This window comes from Marmota monax, unplaced genomic scaffold, assembly GCF_021218885.2.
Source record: "Marmota monax isolate L192 unplaced genomic scaffold, Marmota_monax_Labrador192_F-V1.1 WCK01_AAM20220418_F8-fsc00020, whole genome shotgun sequence".
NCBI classification, from domain to species: Eukaryota; Metazoa; Chordata; class Mammalia; order Rodentia; family Sciuridae; genus Marmota; species Marmota monax.
The window spans coordinates 6,048,144-6,076,127 of record NW_026692912.1 but is presented as its reverse complement, the minus strand read 5'-3'; the positions used below and the strand labels follow the sequence as shown (position 1 = coordinate 6,076,127).

The window sequence follows — 27,984 nt, the reverse complement described above, 5'->3', positions numbered from 1 at the left end:
ACACACACACACACACACACACACACGCACATTCCTCAGTTCCAGAGTTCCCTCCAGTGATTCTCTGGCGGTCAGAGGTCTCAGGCTTCCAGAAATAGCTCCTCCCCGGAGAAGCCCCACCTTCCTAGCTACCGCCTTAAACTCAGCTCTCCGCTGCGCCTTCTCTTCCCCAGCAAGTGGAGTCTGCGAGATCTTGTGAGTAGACATCCCACATTCTCTTTTCTCTTTTCTCCCACTTCTCCCTCTCCTCCTCCAGGTCTTCCAATCCCTCTTTTTCCCTGCAGAAACGCGCCTGTTGAGGAGGGTTTGCGCTTACCCTTTCCACTCCAGGTGCTGAAGGGGAAACTGGGGAGCCGGAGGTCCCAATGCCTCAGGTCCAGGCAGGTTCTTGGGGTGTTCGGGACGGGTGCTGGAGGAAGGGGCAAAATCTGGCTGTATTTCCTTTATGCCCCAGCCGTGTACGAACTGGAAAGGGGCCGCCAAGAAACTTGCTGGACTGCGAACCCGGGGAAGGAGTGAACGGGACGCAGCAGGATCGGAGCCTGCGGCGAGGTGTCTGCGCCGCAAGCCGCGCACCGCACCAGGCCCCTTTCCTCCAAGGGCGCTGGCTTCTGCGGCCAGGCTCTTTCAGGGGGCGCTTTCAAGGATTGTGGCGAGTTCAGAATCACCAGCAATTGCCCTTTTGTAAAGAAAGGCAAGAAACTGGAATTAAAAATAAACAAACAAAAAACGGGAGACTCAGAAGGATTGAGAAAGTTGATTACCAGAGTCTGGGAGTGGCTTGGGGCGGGAATGAGTTATTGGTGAAAGGTCACGAAGGGCCAGATAGGAGAGTAAGTTCTGAGGTCTGCTGCACGAAAGGGTGACTGTAGTCAGAATAATGTATATTTCGAGGGCTGGGGCTCAGCGGTAGTGCACTTGCCTGACATGTGAGGCTGGATTCGATTCTCAGCATCACATATAAATAAAGGTCTATCAAAACTAAAAAAAAAAAAAAAAAGAAATAGTGTATAATTCGAAATCACTAAGTAAATTTTAAATGTTTCACCATAAAAATGTTAGGTAAATAAGGTGATGGATATGTTTGTTAATTAACTTGATCCAATTACTCTACATTGTATTACACATATCAAAACACAGCAACCCAGGTTTCAGACCAAAAAAAAAAAAAAAAATCACGCTGTACCCCATCAATGTATAAAATTATTAGTTGACAAATAATATTATTTTGTTCAAAAAGACAGAAGAGCTGGGCTTGGACTGGACGGCCCTCAGCGCTCTCTCTGTAAAGCAGACGTGTCCCCTCCAGGCTACAGTGCCCCCATTCCCGGGTCCTGGCCAGGAAACAGAGTAAGATCACCAATCCTGCAGGCTTGTCTAGTTGTCACTGGTGGGGAAGGCGTGGTTCCCACGTGATGCATCCCAGTTCGGTGCCCAAAGTCCTGACTCCAGAGCTCAGAGCAGGATTAATCATCTCTTGTTTTGGGGTGGAGGCAAGTTTAAACTCAAATCCTGATTTCCCCATTGGAACCAAAACTAAAGAACTTTCGCTCCTGAAAATGGGGCGTAGCATCGGCGCCACCCAGTGGCATGCAGGCGTCCTTGGGACTGCGTTGAGATGATGGCACTGTCCACCTGAAAGAAGTGAATGAATTTGGTTTTGTGTTTTGATTCTTTTTCTGAGGATTTAATTCATGGAAGGTAAGAAACTGGAAGTATTTTCACGCCGAGCAGATGGTCACTGTCCTGGAGAAATTCAGCCTAGTGATGCCTGGGAAAACTTTCCACGTCAGTTTATATTTTTCCTTTCTTTGAAGGTTTCTTTAAGTATCTGTACATTGGCAATGATAACAATGCCTATCTTATAGGGAAGTTCTGGGGATAAAATGATATCATGTATGCAAAGTGCTTAGCACAGCACCAGAAGCAGTAAGTACTAAATAAAAGTGGCTGACGTTACCTGGTAATATGAGAAGTAGTATGTGTAGCTGTGCTATCTGGCCTCAGTGCAGTGTGACTAGAGAACTGTAAGAATCCAGTCACTTCAAGGAAGCTGACCATATGTTTACTTTGTTCTAGGAGCTTCAGGATGGTTCTTGCTAAGAGGTGGACCCTGAAGAAGCACTTCAGTGGCAGCCCTACTAATAGTGACTTTGAGTTGAAGACTGCTGAACTCCCACCCTTAAAAAATGGAGGTAAGTCAGACTCCTAAGATCTCAAAATTGTATAGGTTAGCATTTGCTGCATAACAAACTACCTTAAACCTTGGGGACTTGAAGTAACAATTATTGATTAATTCACAATTCTGAGGGTTAGCAGTTTGGGTTGAGTTAAGGTGAGTGATTCTGTTGGCCTCTCACTCACATGTTTGATGGTTAGCAGGTTTTCTGCTGGGGTGCAGGCCTCATGTCTCCTCTATGAGGCCTTTCTAGTAGGCTAGACTGTTCTCTGTCTCAGTGGTCCCCTGGAATTAGAGCAGCTGGAGTTGACAAATTCCAACATGCAGTTGCTTTTCAAGCCTCTACTTTTATCTTGGTTTCTATTAACCCATTGGTCAAAGCAAATTAGATAGCCAAGACCATATTCAAGGGGAAACACAGTTCTTTTTCATTTTTATGTTTTTATTTAGTGCTGGAGATCAAACCCAGGGCATTACACAAGTACTCTACCACTAAGCTACATTCTCAGTCCCTGGAAATAGATTTCCTGATGGGACTGAGTGGTTACAGATGGGACCCTGGGCAAATTACTTAACTTCAAATAAAATGGAAACAATAGTTGAGAATATCAAGTGAAATAATCCATGTAAAGCAAGAAGACAGTGCTAATAAATAACCACATCGTCACCATCATCATTGTCATAGTCACCATCACCATCATCATCAGCTAGGCTGGGCCAAACATGAGAGCCCTTCTTGTCTTTTCTATAGAAAGCACAGATGAAGGGCTGGGGTGTAGATCAGTGGTAGAGTACTTGCCTAGCATGTAGAAAGCTCAGAATCTGATCTCCAGCCCGGGGAAGGGGGTGGGGAATGGACCCTGAAGCAAAAAGATTATCTGCATTTATTTAGAATGCCAAAAATGGCACAGGCACCAAGCCTTGCGTTTCTAACTGCCTGTGGAATACTTATATTTTGTAGAGGTCCTGCTTGAAGCCTTGTTCCTCTCCGTGGATCCTTACATGAGGTATTATCTTCCTCCTCAAAATTCTTATGCTGTGTGATGGACCCTATTCTGAATTACTGCAATGCACCTTTTAAAATGCTCAAAGGAGATGCATATTTTTAATTTGATTCAAAACACTGTCATTTCTGCATTTCTCCCAGTATTGTATCAATGATGGATTCACAGATGCTCTTCTGAGAAGCGTAATGAGAGATTAACAATGGTTGCTTTCTTTTACAACCATCTTCTCTCTGCTCTGCACAATTTGCCTTTTATTGTTCACCAGAATTGCTTCTGGGGTGGTGGGAAATGAAAAGAAAAAGAAGCTAAGCCCCAATTCACCCATTTCATTTGTGGTAAATAATTTGGACAGAAGTTGCTGAGACTAAAGCCGGATATTCTTGCCTTCCATTGACTTGTGTTCTTTTAATTTAGGTTATCTGTAATTGACTTAAATTTATATACTAGTAAATAACTCGGGATTGTGGGAATAAAAAGCCTTCCAGGCAACAAATGCCTCAGTAATTTTTGCCAAAGTAAGTAATATATTCATCCTTCTTTTAAATATTTTTTTCATGCTGAGCATGGTGGTGCACACCTATAATCCCAGAAACTCAGGAGACTGAGGCAGGAGAATCACAAATTTGAGACCAGCCTCAGCAACTTAGTGAGGCTTCAGCAACTTAGTGAAACCCTATCTCAAAATAAAAAATGAAAAGGGTGGGGGATGTAGCTCAGTGGTGAAGCACTCCTGGGTTCAATCTCCAGTACCAAAAAGATAAATAAATAAATAAATTCAGAGTTATAAAGAATTTTACAGATTCAAATCTGAAGTGTAAAATGCAGTGTTTTTTGTTTGTTTGTTTGTTTTGTTTTTTTTTTTAGTTGCCAATGGATTTTTAACTTTGTTTATTTATATTTGGTGCTAAGGATCGAACCCAGGGCCTCACACATGTTAGGCAAGTGCTCTATCATTGAGCCACAACCCCAGCCCCTAAGATTCAGTTTAAAAATGTTAACTAGCATCCTTTTTTTGTTTGGCTAGTATTTTAGGTATATTTTTAAAGTTATTGATAGGAACTCACCTCCAATTCAACACGGTGGTAAGATTCTCCTGTCCAGTCATAGGAAGCTACTGCCAGAGTGCATCTTAGGGGTCACAGAACAGAACTGCCCCTAACCATTTCACCTGATTGTGCCACCCTTGTGTATCTGGGTTTTATTTCTGTACATACTTCCCCAATGGTTTGTTCATTTCGCTTGAAATTCAAGATGGTTTTCCCCACATGCTCTTAAAACTAAGAATGGAATTTTATTTTTTTCAGAATAGCATCCAGAAAATTGAAGGAAGGTGATATAATGATGGGGGAGCAAGTGGCCAGGTAATTATTTTCATTTGTCCCAGTGCTTGGGAAATACACTTCTTCCTGACCTCTTGCTGGGTCCTGTCTCTGTTCATTGCTCCTACTTGAGCCTGTATAGTTCACTCACTTTTTGATTTGAAAAGCCCCTTGGGAGATTCTGTCCACTTCCTGACTAACCAAGAGGGAGGGAAGATGTGAAATTGTCAATCTTTCCTCACTCTGCCATCCTTACTTTTAATTACTTTCTTAAACAAATGTATTCATCCAATTCATGATTATTGTAAAAACTCAAATAAACCAAAAATTTAATCTTGAAACTGAACGGTAAAGTCAGTTGTTGTTAATGGATTGTTATTTCAAAAATTGTTTAGTGCACATAGTTTTATATAGTTTTAAGTGGGAATATATGCCATTCAACAAATTGCTTTTTTTCTCATTTACTATGTCATAGATATCTTTTGTTGATAGTATATAAATATATAATCTACCTTTATTAAAAGTTGCAAATTATTCCATTATACTCTGACATTTAACAAATCTGCTACTGATACAACTGTTTTTTTTTTCTACTACAAATAATTCTTCAGGGAGCATGTATGTATCTGTGTATTCTTTGTCCACTTGGAGAAGAAGGCTTTGCATTAAATTCTCAGTAGTATAAATTCTAGCTCAAAGGAGATGAATATTTTTAATTTGAAAAGGTCACGACAATTTGCCCTTCAAAAAGATAGTATGGGCCAGGCATGGTGACGCAGGCCTGTAATCCCAGGGGCTCAGGAGGCTGAGACAGGAGGATCACCAGTTTAAAGTCAGCCTCAGTAACTCAATGAGGCCCTAAGCAACTCAATGAGACCCTGTCTCTAAATAAAATACAAAAAGGGCTGGAGATGTGGCTCCGTGGCCGAGTGCTCCTGGGTTCAATCCCTGGTAATCACCCACCTCCCCCCACCAAAAAAAAAAAAAAAATAGTATGAGCCTGGATATGATCTTGCACACTTGTAATCCCAGCTTCTGAGATTGCTGAGGCAGGAAGATTGCAAAACTAAGGCCAATTTAGGGAGACCCTATTTCAAAATACAATACAAAGGGCTGGGGATGTAGATCAGTGGAAGAAGTGTTATCTAGCATACACAAGGTTCTGGGTTCAATCCCAGTACTGGGTTAGGGAGGGTTGAGTATACACTCCCACCACCCAGTAGTTTTAAAGAACCTCTTTCCTTACACGTATGCCCATCCTTTTTTTTTTTTTTTTTAAGGAAATTCTTTCAGTATTTTTTTTTTTTTTTTTGCAGTTGTAGATGAACAGCATGCTTTTATTTTGTTTGTTTATATGTGATGCTAAGGATTGAACCCAGTGCTACGCACATGCTATGCAAGTGTTCTGCCACTGAGCTACAATCCCAGTCCACACATATGCCCATTCTTTTCCATCTTGGTTTTGTTGTGTTGTGCTTTGGGGCTGAGGTGCTGCACTGGGAATTGAACTCAGGACCTTGTGCATGCTAGGCAAGCACTCCACCATTGAGATTTACCCCCAGCCCTTTCCATTGGTGTTGGCAATCTGAGATGAATTTGTTGATACTTCATGTTTAGTTTGTATTCCTTTCATTACTAGTGATGTTGACCTTCATTTTGTAAGTTAATTATCAGTTTTCTTCTCTGAATTATTTGTGTCCTTTGCTGTTTTCCTTTAGGACTCTTCCTCTGTTTTATTGATTTGCAATTCTTTTTGTATGTCAAAGGCATTAGTGTTGCAAATATTTGGGTCTCTTTATCTTTCTACAGTATCCAATCATAATTTAAAAATTTTAAATATTTGCAATTATGGCCTTTTGATTGCATCTTATGCTTAGAAAACTTTTTCACCTCTGAAAGGGTTAAAATATTCATTCATGTTTTCTTCTATATTTTTAGTTTAATTTTACACTCAAATTTGCTAGTCATTTACTTTTTATGTTGGCATAAGGAGTGAGGTGTTTGTGTCTTCATGACTAGTGGATTGGCATAATCTATTTGTTCAAATCTTATTTGGATTTTTATTGATATTTCAATGACCTTGTAGATTGATTTAGAAGAAACTGATATTTTTATAGTCTTTCTCTCCAAGTACAGGGTGTGCTTTTCCATTTATCCATTTTGTCTTATATTCCATTACCAGGGTTCTTCCCACAGATTTTTTTGGGGAGTCTTGGGGGTAGGTACCAGGGATTGAACCCAGAGATACTTCACCACTGAGCCACATCCCCCTGCCCTTTTATTTTATTTTATTTTTGAAAAAGGTCTCACTAAGTTGCTTAGGGCCTCATTAAGTTGCTGAGGATGACCTCAAACTTACAATCCTCCTGGGATTACAGGCGCATGGCACTGCACCTGGCTTCCCATAGGTTTTATACATTTCTTGCTAATAATCAAAGAATGAACATGTATTGTGTTTACTGAATTGGCAGAGACCTTTAAAATCATAATACTCAGTAATGGAGATGATGTGATGATACTTTCACTCATTGGGTAATATCCATTAATGGATGATGATACATTATCAGTCCAGAAGTTGGCACAACCTTCTAGAAAGAAAACTGTCAATAGGCATCAAGAGTTACAAATGTTTTCATACTCTTTGACCTTGTAATTTTACTTGTAGAAATGTTGTCTAAGGAAAAAGTAAATTCATATTTATCAGTATTAATTAAAATGTAATTTACATTAGGAAGGATACTGGGAATAAACTAATGAATAATTAAATTCATTATAATTTTTTTGGGGGGGGATTAAACCCAAAAGTACTTTACCACTGAGCTACACCCTTATCCCTTTTCATTTTGAGACAGAGTCTCCCTAAGTAGCTGAGGTTGACCTATAACTTGCAATCCTCCTTAGCTTCCCAAGTCATGGGATTACAGGCATACACCACTGTGCCTGCTGCTTGTTATAGGTTTTTAAGGATTCTTAATGACATGGAGAAAAGCAAAAATTACATAGACCAATATAGTGTTGATAGTTAAATTTGGTTACAAACGTTACTTCATAGGAGCACAGTGACACACACCTGTTGTAATCTCAGCAACTCGGGAGGCTGAAGCAGGAGGATTGCAAGTCCAAGGCCAGCCTTAGAAATTTAGAGAGGCCCTAAGCAATTAGTAGGGCCCTGTCTCAAGAAATAAAAAGGGCTGGGGATATAGCACAGTAGTAAAGAACAAAAGCAAAAACAAAGCCTTGGTTCAATCCCTGGTACCAAAAAAAAATTTACTTCAGTTGTGTAAATATGTATAATATACATCTTAAAGGATATCACTAACATTTCCATAAAATACACAAAGACATTAGCAATTACCTTTGTGTTTGTGGATTATAACTGATATTTTTATCTTACCTGTTTTACATTTTCTAGAACAAAATGTGTTATACAATCTTATGATCTGGGGGAAGATAGTAAAGAATAGTGAGAGTGCGAAAAAAATAAAAGAACTGAGACGGAAATGGGGCAGCTCAGAGAGGGAGTCAGGAATAGCTAGGAGCAGTCAGTGTCCTGCAAACCCATGGGAAGCGTTCATGGTGAGCTTCAGTGTTGAATGGAGTACAAAGACAAAATGGGGTAGTGATTAAAGGATGGCCACTGGATTGGAATCGGGAGGTTGTCGAGACCTTCATGGAACAGTGGTGGCGGAAGGCAGGTTATTAAGAAAATGGGAAGTGAGGAGGATCAGCTTCAAAAGCATAGAAGGAGGAAGGTGGGAAGATGAGAAGGAGCGTAAGAGGTGGCAGAATGAGCCTGCGCACATGCTGAAGCAAAGGCGGTGGAGGGGGAGGTGTTAGCGATTCAGGAAAAAGGAAGGCAAAAGGTAGAGGCGAGGCCCTGAAGAGAAGAGGCTGCTGTCCAGGCCACCTGGAGCCAAGGAAGGAGGCTTCTTGCTTAAAAAGGAGAGAAGTAGGTGAGGCAAGGATGCACTTCTCTTTGAGGCACCCCGTGCGATGATGACTAGGGGTAACTGGAGAGGTGACAGGATGCCACTCATGGAGGTCAGCCTCGGGCCCATTCCTGAACACTAACAACACCAACGTCACAGTATCCCGACCCCTACAAAAGGGAAGAGGTGTCACATGTCTTGATGTGCTTTACCTTTCAGAGTTGTGGAAAGTAAAAACTCAGCATTCCCCAAAGGAACTGTTGTACTGGCTTATTTGGGCTGGACAACGCACTCCATCTCTGATGGGAAAAGACTGGAAAAGCTGCCTACGGACTGGCCAGATTCACTACCACTGTCTTTGGCTCTGGGGACAGTAGGTATGCCAGGGTGAGTTTCATGAGTATATTTCATTTGTTTGAATGCCTGACCCTCGGTTTTTCCAAATTGTTTGGTCCAGAACTTGGTCCACAAGAACAGACATGAAGCATTGTAGGCCTAGAATCAAAAAAGTTGAACTCAGAGCAGAGAGGAGAATGGTGATTAGCAGGAGCTGAGGGCTAGGGAACTGGGGAAACGCTTGTCAAAAGATATAAAATTTCAGTAAGACAGGAATTTCAGGAGATGTACAACATGGTGCCTATAGTTAACAATATATTGTATACCTGAAAATTGCTAAGAAGGTAGATTTAAAATAGTCTTACTGTTTGAAGTAATGTATATTAATTAGCTTGTTTGAGCCATTCATATATACATATTTTTTTCAAAACAACCCATTGTACATTTTTTATATATATATATATATATATATATATATATATATATACCATTTTCACTCGTCAAGTACAAATTAATAAATAAAGGGAAGGAAAAGGTGGTCTAGAATTAGCCTTGATGCTGAAGAAAGGAGACAGGAATCAGATCCCAGGTATAGAGGAAGCACCATAAGAAGTGACATGGTACACGATCCCCACCAGTGGCCGGCACAAGGGAGACAAAAAGGAACCAGCTGCTCCCAGCCCTGGGAGGCTCTTGGCATCAGCCGCTCATCTCTGCCTTTCCTTCAGAGTTTGTAAAGGGAGAGGGATTTCAGCCAGCGTGGTCTTTCTGTACTGGCTCTGCTTCCTCCTCACCTCTCTCTCTATACATCTGTTTCCTGGGGTAGAAGAGGATCTGAAGTTTACTTAGTTGAGAGGAATCACAGTATTGTTCAGTGACTGCGCCTGGAAGAGGTTTAAAATATGCTGATGGCCATATCTCTCAGGAAGACTCCTGGGTCTACACTTCAGTTCCCAGCTGAACTTTGAAACCTCGCATTTCCTTTTATGCCCTGGAGAAACAAGGCCATTGTTGCCTTTAGTGTTCCCAAAACTTTGCCAACCTGAAATTCATTTCTTTCCTTTCTCTAAGTGGTGTGATCTTTTCTTTTTTTCCTCCCTTCTCCACTCCTTGTTCCCTTCTTTGAAGAGCTTCTAAAGAATGAAATAGAAATATAGACCCCTAAATGATCAGTCTGTTATAAAAACAACTTCCATAACCCCAAGTTCATATTCCAGTCAGAATTTGAACTCGGAGTCAGCAGTGCCAAAAGGCATTGTGAAATCAGAGGCGGCTCAATGCCTTCTCACATTCAATTAGTGGACATTAACCAGAATTAGAGTGCATCCTGGTTTTTTCTGCCTGCCCTTCCTTCACTCTCCGCTGGTGACAGCTCTTCCTCCTACCTTGTCATCTCACCCATCCTTCTCTCTGCGCTCTGAGTCAGGTGGAGGAGAGCAGAGGTGAAGGTAGACCTGAGGGAACTTGGGAGCAAGTCTCCCATGACTCAGCCGGGAAGAAAGTTAGTTGTAAGCTATTAGGAGATCTTGACTCCCGAAAGAGAATCGGTGTGTATTTCTTAATCATCTCTTCCAAGCCTCTAAGGAATGCACTTTTACTCCCATCAATCAACTTTATGCCAGTGGTTCTCAATGATTGAGGGGAGAAGTTACATCATGCCTGTTTCTAAGCATTCTCTAGCAACATACCACCTATTTGTTGAGACTACTCACCATGGTGGATCACTCCAATGAGATAGGTCAATTTTTAGGAATGCTTGGACCATTGCTAAAAATTATAAATGATGTTAAATTTTGAAATCAGTGTATTTCAACTGTCCACACACTCCAGATTTAATATCCCCCAAAAAAACTATTGTGTCATTCCCTTCCATTTAGTTGAAAGACCTCATGTGTTTTGCTCTCTAGATTGTTGTTGTCCAGTCTTAGCCATAGCGTACCTTGATTTTCTCCCTAGGATTTCTTTACAGCTGCCTATTTCATCTTATCTCCATTTGTTAGTCCACTTTCTATCACTATAACAAAATGCCTAAGATAACTAACTTATAAAGAGAAAAGGTTGATTTTTTTGCTCATGATTTTAGAGGTCCCAGTCCATGATAGATTGGCCAGTTGCTTTTGGGCGTGTGGGGAGACAGCACATAAGGGCAGGAGTGCAAGGTAGAACAAAACCATTCACCTGTTGGCCAGTTAATCAGAGACAGAAAGAGGAAGAGACCAGCATTCCACTGGCCCCTTCAAAGCATATCCCCAATGACCTAAAGACCTCTCCCAAGGCCCCACCTCCTAAAGCCTCTGCCACATCTTAACAGTGCTTGCCAACTGGGGAATAAGCCTAAAACATGGGCCTTTGAGGAACATTTAAGATACAAACTGTGATTTATTCTCCAAGCCACTGTTTCTATGAAGTCCTCCTTAGTCCAAAGTTCACCTTTGACCTCCCCTAGAATTTCTTTTTTTGTTGATGTTTCCATCTTATCTCCATTTCATTTTTAAAAGAAAGTAGTTTGGAAAAGGCCTTGTATATCTTAGGTCAATATACAGACTGACCGGAAATCCCAAGGAGGTAGCTTCAGGGAGGACAGATGCTGGGGGCCATGAGTTCATTAGTTGATTTCATCATTAGGTGAACATCCTAGATTATATTTACACAAACTAAAATAGCTACAATGTTGCCGTAGTCCGGCTGGGTTAAATAACCGAGAGGTGACAAGCAACTTGAAGGTTGAATTGGGAACTACTTTATTGCGAGTGAACTCAGCAGGAACTGAGAACTCAAAGTAGCGGGCACCCAAGGTAGCAGGAGCCGCTTCTCTGCTGGACTGCAGAGGTACATATACCCAACTAATTACACACAGCTTAACTTAATTGACATCATCTAGACGCAGCAGTCAGTCATTAAGGAATCCTCATCATCTTAATGGCTCATTGGCGTTGGCTTAGAAACCACTCCTCCTAGCATACTGCCAGGCGCCATCTTAACTTGGTTGTGGCCCTCATCACAATGTCATATAATTTTACGGACCACTACTGAATACGCAGTCTGTCCTTGACCAAAACATCATTATACAACTCATGACTGTATTTGAATCCTCAGAAAAAGATATTACCTGTGTCTGTCACTGCCTTCCCCTTAGGGCCCAACTGTCATGGGCCCCAAATAGAAACAGAGGCTGAATAAAACAATGTCATGCTCACATGCAGGTTCTGTTTTACACAGAAATCACTTTAGATGAATTTGTCTGAAATTTTGCAGGTCCCTTAACCGTCACTATAATACATATCGATCTTTGGCACAGAAATACATCTTAAAAATTTAGCTGTGACTGAACTTCATTTCTTTCTCAGGCCCTTATTTGTGCCGGTTTAGTAAAAGAAAACTTTCGGTGAGTTCTTGCTGGCAGAATGGGGACAACGTCTCCATCTTAATCGGTGTCGGTCTTATGCTGTTCCCTCTCAATGTCTTCCATTCCACCCCCTTCCAAGTTTCAAGCCACTGGGGTGTGGTAGTGTCTTCACCCAGTCCCCACCGTGACTGTCTACACTGCATCTCTGTAGGCCCAGTGGTTCTTTCTTGGCAAGCTAACCTCACATACCACTTCAGGGCACATGGGGGAAATTCAGAAGTTCTTCTATACCTCTCTGGAGTTATCAGAAACTCAGGATGCTGTCTCTGAGCCTCTCATGCCTATCACAGCATAGCATCCACCCTGCAGCCAAGGCACTGTTAACACTGAGGCTTGCTCTGTGAAGCTCACCATCTCCCTGGGACCTACATGGAGATAAGGCATGAGTTCTCCATTCTTGGAGCCCCAAAGTTTAAGTCTTTCTTCATCCCTGAGATTTGACCTGAACATGGATGTGATGAAGCTCCATCCCAGCCAATTCTCTATTCCCTTCCTATTTCAAATCATCTGAATTCTTATCTGGGACTAGAGAAGAAGGTGGACCAATCGACATTTCCTGTATTTCTTACTTTGACTGGACCCCATGGCACGGGGCTGCTAAGAAGTCCTTCAAGGTTTATATAAAAGAGGAACAAATCTACTCACATATCCTGTTTTCTTTCCTTAGCCTAACTGCCTACTTTGGCCTGCTTGACATCTGTGGTGTGAAAGGTGGAGAAACAGTGATGGTTAATGCAGCGGCAGGAGCAGTGGGCTCTGTTGTGGGGCAGATAGCTAAGCTCAAGGTAAGTGTCTTCCTCCAGCAACATTTAGTCAAAACCCGCAGAGCACATTGGGAATGCAATGTGAACACAGAGATCTTCCCTAGCCTCGAGGAGTTTACAATCAAGTCAGTGGATCTTGCTTGGAAGTTAGAGATTGGGAAGTAGGGGAGATGAGGAAAACATGTAGCAAAGATAAACTGAATGATATTTGATAACATTCAGGTATAAGTCAGGAGCGGCCTCCAGTTTGAGTGGGATTTTGTAAGCACTAATTATTTTTTTTACAAGACATTCTTTTGCCACAACTTAACCTCCTTTATTCATTACTGCATTGTGCAATAGAGGAGCTTGAAGCCAGACATGGTAGAGCACGCCTGTAATCCCAGAAACTCAGGAGGCTAAGAAGGAGGAGTTCAAAGCCAGCCTCAGGAAAAGCAAGGCATTAAGCAACTCAGTAAGACTCTATCTCTAAGTAAAATACAAAATAGGGCTGGGGATGTGGCTCAGTGGTCAAGTGCCCCTGAGTTCAATCCCCAGTACCCAAAAAAAGTAAAAAAAAGAGGAGCTTGAGATCAGCCCAAACAAGAATCATTGCCCTCATGTGGCTCCATTACAAACTGTTGCACCAGCAAGAAATGGGCAGTGAGCACAGAGCAGTGGGGCTCTGTCCTGGGAACTAACTCCTGGAAGGCATTCAGGGCACAGAAATGTTGCCTCTTATTTGGGCAGGTCTCTGCTCAAGGGATCCAATCTGATGGTGTGTGTACAGGGCAATAGGCAGATTGGACCTGGTCAGGATTTGTTACCACACATTAAAATATTCCAAACTGATCTAGTTTAGTTAATCTAGCTTTGCCAAAGGCTGGGATTTAGGACTCGGGACCTAGTTCCTAGGGGATGAGGTGAATGGAATGCTGATGAGTTCAGGGCTACACCCAACAGCCAAGGATGAGGGCTGGTCTCCAGTACTGATGGGGGTTTGGAATACAAATATAAGGCTGCCTTAGAGGTATTTAATTTATTTATTTAAATAAGTAAGTAATTAAATAGGAATAGAGGTTGAATTTTATGAATGCCATTTCAGCATTTATCCCATTCATTTTGCAGTCACTGAGTTTTGTTTATTTTCTAACATGCAACCATTCTAGCATTTACAGTATAAGTTTTATTTAATATGGTATGTTATAGATTTACACTTTTTGAGTTGACTTGATAACCTTTTGGTTTTGGTGCTGCGGGTTGAACCTAGGGCCTTTTGCATGCTAAGCACATGCTGTACCACTGAGCTACACCCCAGCTCTGATTCAATAATATTTTATTTTAAAGAGAATTTTCACATCTGTATTTACAGGTGAGTTTAAAGTTTTGTTGTTCCCCACTCCCACCCCAAACTGAAGAGTGTCTCGCCAGACTTGGTTTATGTTGGACTTACAAAATAAATAAGGAGTATTTCCAATACTTCAAATTTCAAGTGTTTTATTAAAAATACAAGGAATTTTTATTCCAGAAGTTTGATAGGATTTGTATTTAACCTTATGCATTTATATTCAACTCTTCTGTTCATTTTATGTAATTTTATCTTTTTACCCCATCTAAAAGTCTCAGTGTATTAACAGGTAAATTTAAGCCACTCATACAAATTGTCAAAACTGGAATGTTGAGCTGGAGATATAGCTCAATGATAGAGTGCTTGCCTAACATGCATGAGGTACAAAACTAAATAAATAAATAAATAAATGAAAAGGATTGGGGATATAACTCAGTGGTAGAGTAACCCTGAGCTCAATTCCCAGTACCAATGAAAAAAAAAAAAATCTGTTTTATTTAAATTCTGCTAGTGTCTATATGCATATTTTCTATACAAAAAGCAAACCTATATGTCTATGAACTTCTAATGTAGTATATTATACTCCCTTATTCTACTCCCGTATTCTACATTTTGTTTTCAACAGTCTAATTTTATTTACAAAATTTTGGGGGAGTGTGGAACCAAGGTTTGAATCCAGGGAAGCTTGACCACTGAGCCACATCCCCAGCCCTTTTTTTTTTTTTTAATGTTTTATTTAGAGACAGGGTCTCACTGAGTTGCTTAAAGCCTCACCAATTTTCTGAGACTAGCTTTGAAGTCACATCCTCATGCTTTAGCCTCCCAAGCCCCTGGGATTACAGGTGTATACCATCGTACCCAGCAACAATCTAATTTAAAAATTCCATATTATTAGGGCTGGGGTTGTGTCTCAACAGTAGAGCACTCGCCTCACATGTGTGAGACCCAGGATCGATCCTCAGCACCACATAAAAATAAATAAACAAAATAAAGATATTGTGCCCTCTATAACTAATATATATATATTATATATATAACAATAATTCAGTTTTAAAAAATTCCATATTATTAAAATGTGTTGGTTACGACATCTAAAAATGCCTTCTAATTTTGCTTGGATTAGATCCCAAAGAAATGACCCCTTTACCTCATAGCTCTCATTCTGAGAGTGCTTTCTGGAATGCTCTCCAGTTCGTCTATGATGAAGCAGCATCTAGCCCAGTACTTTGGACCAAATCAAAGACTAAGGGGGCTCTACCTAGAGAGCTGCCCATCATATGAGCCAGAGTTGAAGGTGCACCAAGAAATAACTTACACATCATTTCAAGGAAAGAGAAGCCTCAAAATGGAGAACCCAGGAAGTCAAATGAATAGGTTATTAAAGAAGCAGGTTGAAAGCCCAGCAGCCCAGATACACTCATACCAGCCTCTGCAGGGCTCAGGCGCACAGCGGGCCGGATCCACCCCTTTCCCAGCGGGGCAGACACTCACCAGAGCCTAGCCTCTTGTGCAGGGTTGCCTCCTCTGACCAGCAGACTACCATGGGAGGTAACAACAGTGGCCTAGATCTACCCACTCCAATTTATGCAGGTCCCAGATCCAGGATGCAGTAGTATCTATTGAGGTACACCAGCAGGGTCTGGAAGCCCAACATCAAGGTGAGGTACAGACAATCTGTACGTGTACTACAAGAATATAGGGAAGAAACTCTCAGATCCACACTGCAAGAAAGGAAGACACATAATATGAAAAAACAAGGGAGGAAAATGCCCCAAACAAACCAGAACTCTATAGTAACAGAACCCATGGACAGCAAAGTTGATGAAATGTTGGAGAAGAAGTTCAGAAGGTTCATAATTAAAATGATCTGTGAATTAAAGAATGACCTAAATGAGCAAATACAAGCTCCAACAATGAGATAAGAGAGCAAATACAGGTAGCAAAAAATTTGCTGATATGATATGATTCTATACTTGGAAGACCCTAAAAGTTCCACCAGAAAACTTCTAGAACTAGTAAATGAATTCAGCAATGTAGCAGGATATAAAATCAACACCCATAAATCAAAGGCATTTCTGTATATCAGTGACAAACCCTCAGAAAGGGAAATGAGGAAAACTACCCCATTCTCAATAGCCTCAAAAACAAACAAACAAAAAACTTGGGAATCAACTTAATGAAAGAGGTGAAAGATCTATATAATGAAAATTACAGAATCCTAAAGAAAGAAATCAAAGAAGACCTTAGAAGATGAAAAGATCTATCTTGTTCTTGGATAGGTAGAATTAATATTATCAAAATGACCATACTTCCAAAAGCACTATTCAGATTTAATGCAATTCCCATCAAAATTCCAATGACATTCCTCATAGAAAAAGAAAAAGCAATCATAAAATTCATCTGGAAAAATAAGAGACCCAGATAGCTAAAGCAATCCTTGGCAGGAAGAATGAAGCAGGTGGCATCACTATACCAGACCTTAAATGATACTACAGAGCAATCGTAACAAAAACAGCATGGTATTGGCATCAAAACAGACCGGTAGACCAATAGTACAGAATAGACTAACTCACAAAACTACAATTATCTTATAATTAGACAAAGGTGCCAAGAACATGCATTGGAGAAAAGACAGCCTCTTCAACAAATGGTGCTGGGAAAACTGGAAATCCATATGTAACAATATGAAATTAAACCCCTATCTCTCACCATGCACAAAACTCAACTCAAAATGGATCAAAGACTTATGAATACATCCAGAGACCCTGTGTATAATGGAAGAAAAAGTAGGCCCAAATTTCCATCATGTGGGATTAGGCCCCAACTTCCTTAATAAGACTCCTGTGGCACAAGAATTAAAATCAAGAATCAATAAATGGGATGGACTCAAACTAAAAAATTTCTTCTCAGCAAAAGAAACAATCTGTGAGGTGAATAGAGAGCCTACATCTTGGGAGCAAATTTTTACCCCCCACACATCAGATAGAGCACTAATCTCTAGGGTATATAAAGAACTCAAAAAACTAAACGCCAAAAAAACAAGTAACCCAATCAATAAATGGGCCAAGGACATGAACAGACACTTCTCAGAAGATGATGTACAATCAATCAACAAACACATTAAAAAATGTTCATCATCACAATCAATTAGAGAAATGCAAATCAAAACCACTCTTAAGATTTCATCTCACTCCAGTCAGAATGGCAGCTATTATGCATACAAACAACAAAAATTGTTGGTGAGGATGTGGGGAAAAGGCACACTCCTACATTGCTGGTGGGACTGCAAATTGGTGCAGCCAATATGGAAAGCAGTATGGAGATTTCTTAGAAAATTGGGAATGGAACCACCATTTGACTCAACTATCCCTCTCCTAGGACTATACCCAAAGGACTTAAAAACAGCATACTACAGGGACACAGCCACATCGATGTTTTTAGTAACACAATTCACAATAGCTAAATTGTGGAACCAACCTAGATGCCCTTCAGTGGATGAATGGATAAAACAAATGTGGCATAAACACACACACACACACACGAATATTACTCAGCAACAAAAGAGAATAAAATCATGGCATTTGCAGGTTAGAGAAGATAATGCTAAGTGGAGTTAGCCAATCCCAAAAATCAAATGCCAAATGTTTTCTTTGATATAAGGAAGCTGATTCATAGTGGGATAGGGAGGGGGAGCATAGGAGGAATACACCAACTCTAGATAGGGTAAAGGGGTGGGACCGAAAGGGAGGGGGTGTGGGGTAATTAATGATGGTTGAATGTGATGATCATTATTATCCAAAGTACATATATGAGGATACGAATTGGTGTGAATATACTATGTATACAACCAGAGGTATGAAAAATTGAGCTCTATATGTGTAATAAGAGTTGTAATGCATTCTGCTGTTATATATAAATTTTTAAAAATTTAAGAAAAAAAGAAGCAGTTTGAAACAAACTTCAAACCAAGTAAACAGAAGGCAAGCTGAAGTGGGGTTGTGGGCTCGTTCCAGTTTCACTCATGAGGTCTGTTGTTCCATCATGGTATTCCTCATGTAGGAGGTGTGTTCTTGGGGAACTGACCATGCTAGACCAGGAACGTGGAGCTGGTCCATGCTTCTGTCTCATGAATGGCTCTTATTTTTTCTCTCCATTTAGGGCTGCAAAGTCGTTGGAGCAGCAGGGTCTGATGAAAAGATTGCCTATCTTAAAAAGATTGGATTTGATGTTGCCTTTAACTACAAGACAGTAGAGTCTTTGGAAGAAACTTTGAAAAAAGCGTCTCCTGATGGTTATGATTGCTATTTTGATAATGTAAGTGTAAACTGATTTAATATTTAATTTATTAATAAGGCTTTATATAAAGGAATATACTAGTTTCTATATAGACTGAAGAAAATACCTGTGCCTCTTTTAAAAATAGCTTTATGGAGATATAATTCAATAATTCAAATATAATTCATTCATTTAAAATATAAAATTCTAGGCTTGGCATGTTGCTCAGTGGTGGAGCACTTGTCCAGCATATGTGAGGTCCCCCGTTCAAGCCCCACCACTACACACACACAAAAATTATAGAATTCAGCCATTTTTAATACAGTCACAAAATACAACCGTCATTACAGTTTTAGATAAGAAACACTCACCAGCTGTCACCCCTTTGTTTCCCCTTAGAAAGTGATCTTTTGGTACTGGCTTCTTTCACTTAGCAAAATATTTTCAAGTTTCATTTATATTGTAGCATTTATTAATAACTCTTTCCTTTTATGGCTGAATAATATTTCACTATATGGATCTACCACATTCATCAATCAATACACATATGATTTGTTTATAGTTTTTGGCTAACATGTATGAGATTGCTGTGAACATTCATGGACATGTTTTAGTGTGAACATGTTTTCATTTCTCTGGGGTATTCTCCTATGAGTAGAACTGCTAGGTCACATGCTAGCTTCATGATGAACATTTTGAGAGACTGCCAGACTATTTCACAAAGTGGCTACACTATCTTCCATTTCCCCACCAGCAATCTGTGAGAGCTACATTTTCTCCATACCTTTACCAAAACTGGTCATGGTCCATTATCTTATTATAACCATCTGTGTTTGAAGTGATATTTCATTGTGTTCCGATTTACATTTCCTCTATGGCTAATGATATTGAAGATCTTTTCCTCTACATTTGTGTATCTTCTTTGGAGAAATGTGTGTTCAAATACTTTGCCTGTCCAATCAGTGGATTATTTCAAGGGTTATAGGAGTTCTTTATGTATCTGGTTATAAATCTCTTATCAGATTCAGCTGATCACAGGAACATCAAACCATTGCTCTTAGAAGAAATACGTACCTATATGTACATTTCTCACATAAATTAAATTAAATTTCTCACATAAGTTAAATTTTAAAGCTTCTGTTTTCTTTTTTTTTTCTTTTTTTAAAAATATGTCTTAGTTGTTGATGGACCTTTATTTTATTCATTTATTTATATGTGGTGCTGAAATCAAACCTAGTGCCTCACACATGCTAGGCAAGTGCTCTACCACTGAACCACAACCCCAGCCCCAGCTTCTATTTTCTTTACAAAAGAGAAAAAGAGGTTCAGAAGTGTTAAGTAACTTGCCTTGGCTGCTGCACCTATTATTCCCAAAGTTGGCATTCATACCCTACCCAGCTCCCCCGAGAGCTTCTTGAACTACACTGCTGTGCCCGCTTCCTTGAATCTCTATGCAAGAGTTGAACCTTCCTGGTTCAGCATCTACCAGGGACATCTGTGTCTTTTTCCCTGCTCTGTGCATGACTGCAAATCACCAGAGAAAGCTCTGAGTTTTGATTTTGAAAGTTACAAATTTTAGGACATTGTGCACTTCATAAATATGGAATCCACTAATAATGAGGATCAACTGCATGTAGTTTGCAAATATTTTTCCCCATTCTGTGAGTTATCTTCATGGTCTAGATAGTATCCTTTAAAGCACAAAAGTTTGACATCTTGATGAAGTCTAATTTAAAATTTTTGTTATTGTTGTTGTTTGAGCTTTTGGTGTCATGTCTAAGAAGGTTTTGCCTTACTCGGGGTCATCAAGATTTATTCCTGTGTTTTCTTCTATGAATCCCACAGTTTGAGTTCTTACATTCAGGTCGGTATTTTAAGTTAGTTTGTGCATGGTATAAGAAAGAGGTTCAATTTCATTCCTTTCCTAAAGAAGGGGGGAAAAAGGATTCTTTTGACCTCCACTGAATTGTTTTGGCATTTGTATAGGAAATCAGTTCATCATAAATGTAGGGTTTATTTTTAGTACTTCCAATTCAGTCCCACTGATCTTTATTTCTATTTTTCAAACCATCTTGATTAATTTAGCTTTGCAGTAAGTTTTGAAATCAGAAAGTGTCAATCTTCAACTTTGTTCTTCTTATGTCTTTTGAGTATTTTTCCATACTTTTAGATTGTAGAACAATAAGACTATTGGACTGGTGAGGGAATCCCAATATTTAATACATTAAAATTCATTTTATTATAAGGTATATTTCTAGAGTCAAATAGAAATGTCCATTTCTAATGTCTTTTTCAATTGCAATTTTCTTCACTGTTGTGATAATTTAATGCACTTTGTTTCTGCTAAAACAATATGAAATAGCAATTGTGACTTAATGATTTCTCCTAATTCTAATGCTTAGATTATTTAAGGTGTGCTTTGTTTCTCCTATCTGTTTAGGTAGGTGGAGAGTTTTCAAACGTTGTCATACCCCAGATGAAGATTTTTGGAAGAATTGCCATCTGTGGGGCCATCTCCACATACAACCGGACTGGTCTGCCTCCCCCAGGTAATGAGTTCATGCGGTGATCACAGGCTAGGAAGCATGGGGAGGCTTCATAGATATGGGAAGGTCATCAAAATGTGAGAATGACTTCCTGATATTATTGATGAAATTTAAGAACATAGCATTTATTAAAATAAAATATATGATTTCATATATTTTCTGCTAAATCAGCTTAGATTTACTTATTTATTTTGTAGCACTTGAAACCAAGGACACTTTACCAGTGACATACACCCCAGCCCCTTTATTTCTCCCTCAGCTTGTTTTTTATTTTTTATTTTGAGACAGGGTCTTGCTAAGTTCCCACAGCTGGCCTCAGACTTTAAATCCTCCTACCTCGGCCTTCTAAGCAGCTGATTTTACAGGTGTGCACCACCACACCTGACGTATATTAGATTTCAATATGAAAAATTAACGGGGGGGGGGGGGGGGGAGGGGTCTGGGGTTGTGGCTCAGCGGTAGAACACTAGCCTCACACGTTCGAGTGCCTGGGTTCGATCCTCAGCACCACATAAAAATAACTAAATAAAAATAAAGGTATTGTGTCCAACTACAACTAAAAAATAAACATTTTTTTAAAAAAGAAAGAAAGAAAAATAACAGGATCCAAGAGCACAGAAGAAACACTTATAACAAGTTCTAGTTTTTTACCTATCACTTTCTGCCGATTTGTAAAAAGACAGCCATGATTTGACTTAGAACACTTTGGCTCCCCGTGGTATTAGATGACTAGGTGGTGGAGGTGTGCAGTGGTGGAGGGTGACTTGACTGCTCAAGGGAAGGGTAGGCTATCGATCCTACAGTCTCAGGCAGTGCTTCCCAGTAGCAAGACAGTTGGCCTGACCAGTCTGACAGTTGCATTTCCCTGGCAATGCTCCATGGTGTGTTTTGTTTCTCCACCGCCGTGCTGTGCCCAGCATCCCCCATTCTCCACTGTCTTGTACTGGTCTTCCCTCCCCCTCCACACTCAAAAAGGTTCAACAACAGTATCAACAGAAAACTATATTCATCTTTCCCAGTCCTATGAAAGGTCTTGTATAGGCCTCATATCTCAGATGGGAAGATGAATGGCCAAGACAATTAGAGACTCCTTAAATCCTATTAGCAGCAGACATGAAACAGACTAGTCTTCTGAGCTCCTCATATAGCAAGCAACAAGATCCTTTCTGCTACAATGGTTCTGTGCTGTTATCAACATTACAGATTTACTGTGGTCCCCCGAAAAGGAGAAAAAAACGAATAAAAATGAGTCTTCTAGACTACAATCAAGTTCTAGGCAACCATAAATGGTTCACTCATTCTATGATGGGCTTCACTAATGGGAATGAAGTTTTATAGTCTCACTAATTAACAACACAACTGCATGAAGAGGGTGGCTAAGAGTGGAAGGGGCAACTTACAGATTCTCTCTTGGGCTGTGAAAAAATAAGAGAAACTAGCTTCTCTAAGAAGGAAATTCCAGATTCACTTGGCAACTTTATTGTTAGGAACTTTTTTTTCACCTTTATTTTTCTAATTGATGAGCTAGAATCGTGAGAAATCATCTGCCTGCTAACTGAGCAGAGTTCTACGATGCTTTTGCTTAGACACATCTAATTAGGTTTAAGTAACTTGAACTGGTCTTTTAAAAAAAAATTATTTTTTAGTTGTAGTTGGACACAATACCTTTATTTTGTTTATTTTTGTATGGTGCGGAGGATCGAACCCAGGGCCTCGAACATGCTAGGCAAACACTCTACTGATAAGCCACAATCCCAGCCCCTTGACCTGGTCTTTTTAGCAATTAGTCTTTGGAAATTCAACTACTCAGGTAGATCTGGGAGATGTTAGCTGACTTTTTCCATTCTATTTTAACCAATTGGGATTCTGCCTTGCCTCGGATCTGTAGGAATTCCAACATATTCCATTAGTAGAATAGCTCAGGGCCAAGTAATTATTTCCACCAAACCTTACTGCCACATTTGCTTTTTTTTAATTTTTTTTTTATTTTTTAGTTTTCGGTGGACACAACATCTTTGTTTGTATGTGGTGCTGAGGATCGAACCCGGGCTGCACGTGTGCCAGGCGAGCGCGCTACCGCTTGAGCCACATCCCCAGCCCCCACATTTGCTTTTTTTCTTATCTCAAAAAATAAACTAGTTCCCATCAGGATGAACTAGGCCAGCAACAGTATTTTCAAGATTAAAAATATAGGAACTGGGGCTACAGCTCATTGATAGAGCACTACGACTACAAAAAAAAAAAAAATAGAAATTCAGGTTACTGGGGCTGGGGTTGTAACTCAGTGGTAGCGCAATGGTCTGGCTCATGTGAGGTACTGGGTTCAATCCTCAGCAACACATAAAAATAAATAAATAAAAATAAAGGTATTGTATTCATTTACAACTAAAAAGAAAGAAAGAAAGAAAGAAATACAGGTTCCAATGTTTAACTCAAAAAGAAATATGGTTGATGTGGATCATCTGCAGAAGCATTCTTTCTGCCTCTAATTCAATTCTTTCTGATTTTCATCCAATCTAGCATGTGGAAGTATCGCTCATCATGCATCAGTTTCTGTTGATTCAAAACAAAGCTCCATTTTTCTGCTGATGCTACTTTTCTCAAAATAGTGAGTAGGGACCTTAGGCTTGCGTGACACCAACTATCTAGGGTGTTGAGGAAAGATTCTACCACTTGTCTCTTGTTTTCTGGTTCTGATATTCCCTAGGCATCTTCATCTGACTTCTTAGAATTTGTAAGACTTTGCTCAGGTATCATTCTCTCAATTTCTGGAAACAGGATTCCTGGGAAAATGAACCAAGCAACCAATATAATCCTTTCTCTCTTTCAGAAGAACGGTTCCTTCTTTACAGGCTGTAGGAGGACTTTGTGCTCTTTCTAGGCTAATGATTCTCAAAGCGTGGACCCAGGACCAGCAGCTCAACTAGCTCCTGGGAATTTGTTAGAAATACAAATACTTGCCATGTGGGGTGGTGCATGTCTGTAATCCCAGGGACCTAGAAGGTTGAGGCAGGAGCATTACAAGTTAGAGACCGGTCTCAGCAACTTAACGAGACCCTAAGCAACTCAGAGAAACCCTGTCTCAAAATAAAAAGGAGTAGAGATGTAGCCCAGTGGTTAAGTGCCCCTGGGTCCAACACCCCTTACAAAAGAAAGAAACACACTTTTGAAACACTCTAGATCTACAGTTCCAAACTATATTTCCCTCCTTCTCTCCCTCTCTGTATCTCTACTCTATCTCATATCCCTGTTTCCATCATCATTTATTTTTTCCTGACCAATTTTCTTGGGTCTCTCTTTCCCTCACAAGAATACGTGTGATTTTTATTGAGACCATGGTATGATCTAGAATAGTCTCCTGATCTCAAGATTCTTAATGTAATCACATCTACAAAATCCTTTTTGCCACATAAAGTAATATATTCACAGGTTCTGGGGTTTTGGATGTGGGAGTCTCTGGGGCCATTGTTCTACCTACTACAGACAACATGTTGATAGTCAGCAGCCCCATGTATCAGAAAGGGGCAGAGAGAATGAAGGGGAAACAGTGACAGTGACTTGGACTGCTTGTGTTCCCACCCTGGAGAGCAACATGTAGACCCTATTGCTTAAATGTGCCCTCCTCTTTCAGGCCCACCCCCAGAAGCTGTTATCTATCAACAACTCCGCATGGAAGGGTTCATCGTCACCCGCTGGCAAGGAGATGTCCGCCAGAAGGCTCTGAAAGACTTGATGACATGGACCTCCGAGGTAAGGGAATCCAGAGCCACCCACTTCCGTTGTACGCTAGATTCCATTGGCTTTTTGCCACTCAAGACCATCCATCTAGCAATTGGTCCCTTTCTCTGTTGCACTATTCGTTACTTCCTGTCTTTTGGATCATTGTTTTTCAAATACAAACCTTGCTTTTCCCATCCTGAAAAGGAATATGAAACAACCCTCTTTAAATTTTATTTCTCCTGCAAATACAGGTTCATGTCACTGTTTCCCCCTTTGATAACAAAATACCTACCTGCAAGTGTTGTCTACCCTCATGCAGACATCTCCTTTCTTTCCATTGTCACTTGAACCCACATATCAGGCTTTTGCTTGGCCACAATTCCACCAAAATTACTTTCATCAAGGTCGTTGATGTCCCTCACCCCGGGAGATCCAGCGGCCGATTCTTAGCATTACTTGGCAATGGCCAAGATTTGACTGTGATCTCTCTCATTGATGTGCTTTCTTTCCTGGCTTCCCTTATCTCTGATTTTTCCCCCACTGATTAGTCTTCCTCAGATTTCTCTTCTAGCTCCTACTTTCTAGATTAATAATATTAATAATAATTAATGTCCAGGGCATGGTCACTGGGTCTCTTTCCCTTTTACCCACACTCTGTCTATCCCTTAGTTAGCTCATCCAGGCTTGTGGTTTTAAATACAGACAGTATGCTGACAGCCCCCAAATTTCTATCTCCATCCTGATTTCTCCTGTGAAGTCCAAATTGGTATATCCAGCTGCTCAACTGCTGTACCTGGATGCCTAGTACACATCTCCAAGTTACCATGTCAAAATATACCACAGTGAACATCACCATTATGTATATCTACAAGGCATTAATTTAAAAAAAAAAAAACTATAAGTAAATACAAAGAGTAGAGGGAAGGAAATGGGGAGGGAGGAGGGTAGGGAAAGGGGAAGTATTGACAAATTCTATTCCATCCTCTTATAATTATGTCAAAATGAATCGTAATCTTATGTATAACTAAAAAGAACCAATCAAAAAATTCCAGCTTCCTTACTTTCTTAGTGACGTCAAGCAAATACTTTTGTCCATAAATTCATAAAGGTGCTTAGCCATCAGTACAATACATTAGGGGGAAATGGTTCAAGTCACTCAGACCTCTACCTAAGATCCCTTTCTAAAAAAATCTTGAAAATATAAATTAGTTCCACTTAGTAGACTATGTGCCTTGTACTAGAAGAAGAAATTTAAAAAGCCCTTCACTAACACTCCTAAATAATGTTAAGCACAAATTGAATGAACCTGGTCTTAAAGAGGAGACAAATGATTGGACTGCCATGGTGTTTACATTTCCTGAATAGGCCCTGCCTCAGCAAGGGCCAAACAAAGGTGATGAATCTGCATCCTCTGGCCACTGGAGGTGACTAAGACAGTAGGACCTGACAAGGGTGCTCCTGTCTTCATCTACTTCCTCCTCTCCTGAGATCATTACATTATTAGACTTTTCTAAACAATCTACATAGAGAATGCTTAATATTGCCTGTGACATTGCTCCTGTTGTTACACTGATGACCCTGACTTCTAAAAGCTTCTTTGGTGTACTTTTGTCACCTCTTATGCATACCAGGTAAGTGGATCTTGCTCCCAAATTGACTTTAAGTTCACAGAAAACAGGGCCTCCATTTCATTTCTTCCAGGTCCCCATGATATACTTGATAAAGTTCTTGTGAGGATGAGAGTATCATTTACTTCAGGAACCAATATATTATATTTGTTGTTTTGATACAGGGTAAAATCCAGTATCATGAACACGTTATTGAAGGATTCGACAACATGCCATCTGCATTTATGGGATTGCTGAAAGGAGAGAATTTGGGGAAATCCGTAGTGAAAGCATGAGAGAAAAATGACACAGGAGCCACCACTGGACAATTTAAATGATTAGTTTTTCACCATTCAGTAAAAATTAGCCTTAATTATCTAAATTATCTTAATTGTCTAAAAATTAGCCTTGATTATCTAAGAATAACTAATCACTTTGACCTACCTAATAAAATGCATTTAAATTATTTATAATTAGTGATAGAGAATGAAATTTTCATAGTTAAGAACAACCAGTCACCAACTTACTACCTACTACTGCTCCTCCCGGGTTATAGCCAAAAAATTATGACTGAAGTCTGTGTGTTAGCTTTCCCTTACTGTGACAAAATGCCTGAATAATCACCTTAAAAGAAGGAAAGGTTTATTTTGGTTCACTGTTTTGGAGGTTTCAGTCCATGGTCTGTTGGCCCCACTGCTTTGGGCCCAATTGGTGAGGCAGTACATCATCAGGGAAACGGGTGGGAGAAGCTGCTCATCTCATGGCAGCCAGGAAACAAAGAGAAGGACAGAAAGGAGCCAAGACCCAATATCCTCTTCAAAGGCATACTCCCAGTGACCTAATGTCCTCCCGCTAAGTCCCCTCTCTTAAAGAATCCACTCCTAATAGTGCCAGTCATGATAAAGCTTTTAACACATGGGCCTTAGGGGGCACTCATCCAAACCAAAGCAGAGTCTAAAAGTTTACTCCCTCTGTGGCCTTGAACTTCCAATTCTTTGTTTTTAAATTGAAGATAGTTACCTCCTTCCAGAAAATGGTGAACCTGAAGTAATAAGATCTCTAACCCTACTGATTATAACAAAAGTCTCATATGAACCAAGAAAAGCAAATCTCTTCATTCACAACAGGTGCAAAAAAGATAGCACCTAGGAATACTTATAGACCTTTAAAATTTTTTTGCAAGATTTATATGGAAAATGGCTTTTAAAATTCTGAGGAACACAAATGATTTAAATATATGGAAAAAGTAACGTGCTTTTGGACAGGAAGATTCAATATCAGAAAGATGTCAATTTGTTGATCAATTCTGTCATCATTAAGTTAAATAAAATTGTGCAAAGAATGAGGCAAAAACTGTGTATAAAAACTGGATGGATATAATAAACTACCAATAATGGTCTGTTTTCAAAGAATAAAACAGTATGGAAAATAGAGGGATAAGAGAAATCTTTGGAATGATAACATTTGGTACTTTTTGAACTCTGAACCTTACAAATTTACTCACAAATACAATTAAAAAATAAAAGTCCCTGCTTTTTTGTGTGTCCTTCTTTTACCAGTCTGTTCAAT

General features: G+C 39.9%; 1 protein-coding gene across 1 annotated transcript; it reads left to right on the top strand.

The window, feature by feature from the left end:
* Window positions 1–41: 41 nt before the first annotated feature.
* Ptgr1 (prostaglandin reductase 1) lies at window positions 42–27,948 on the top strand. The gene is made up of 10 exons (XM_046451717.2): window positions 42–195; window positions 2,080–2,195; window positions 3,141–3,186; window positions 4,491–4,547; window positions 8,654–8,821; window positions 12,844–12,961; window positions 18,426–18,581; window positions 20,983–21,091; window positions 24,720–24,838; window positions 26,601–27,948. Exons 2-10 carry the CDS (start codon window positions 2,090–2,092, stop codon window positions 26,709–26,711), a joined length of 990 nt encoding a protein of 329 aa, XP_046307673.1. The 5' UTR covers window positions 42–195; window positions 2,080–2,089; the 3' UTR covers window positions 26,712–27,948.
* The last annotated feature ends 36 nt before the right edge of the window (window positions 27,949–27,984 follow it).

What these genes read in the sequence shown, in the direction of transcription:
- Ptgr1 (XM_046451717.2), top strand. Translation starts at nt 2,090, where the DNA reads ATGGTTCTTGCTAAGAGGTGGACCCTGAAGAAGCACTTCAGTGGCAGC. An exon ending in CCCACCCTTAAAAAATGGAG is followed by an intron (nt 2,196 to 3,140) that starts GTAAGTCAGACT and finishes TATATTTTGTAG; the next exon opens with AGGTCCTGCTTGAAGCCTTG. An exon ending in TCCGTGGATCCTTACATGAG is followed by an intron (nt 3,187 to 4,490) that starts GTATTATCTTCC and finishes TATTTTTTTCAG; the next exon opens with AATAGCATCCAGAAAATTGA.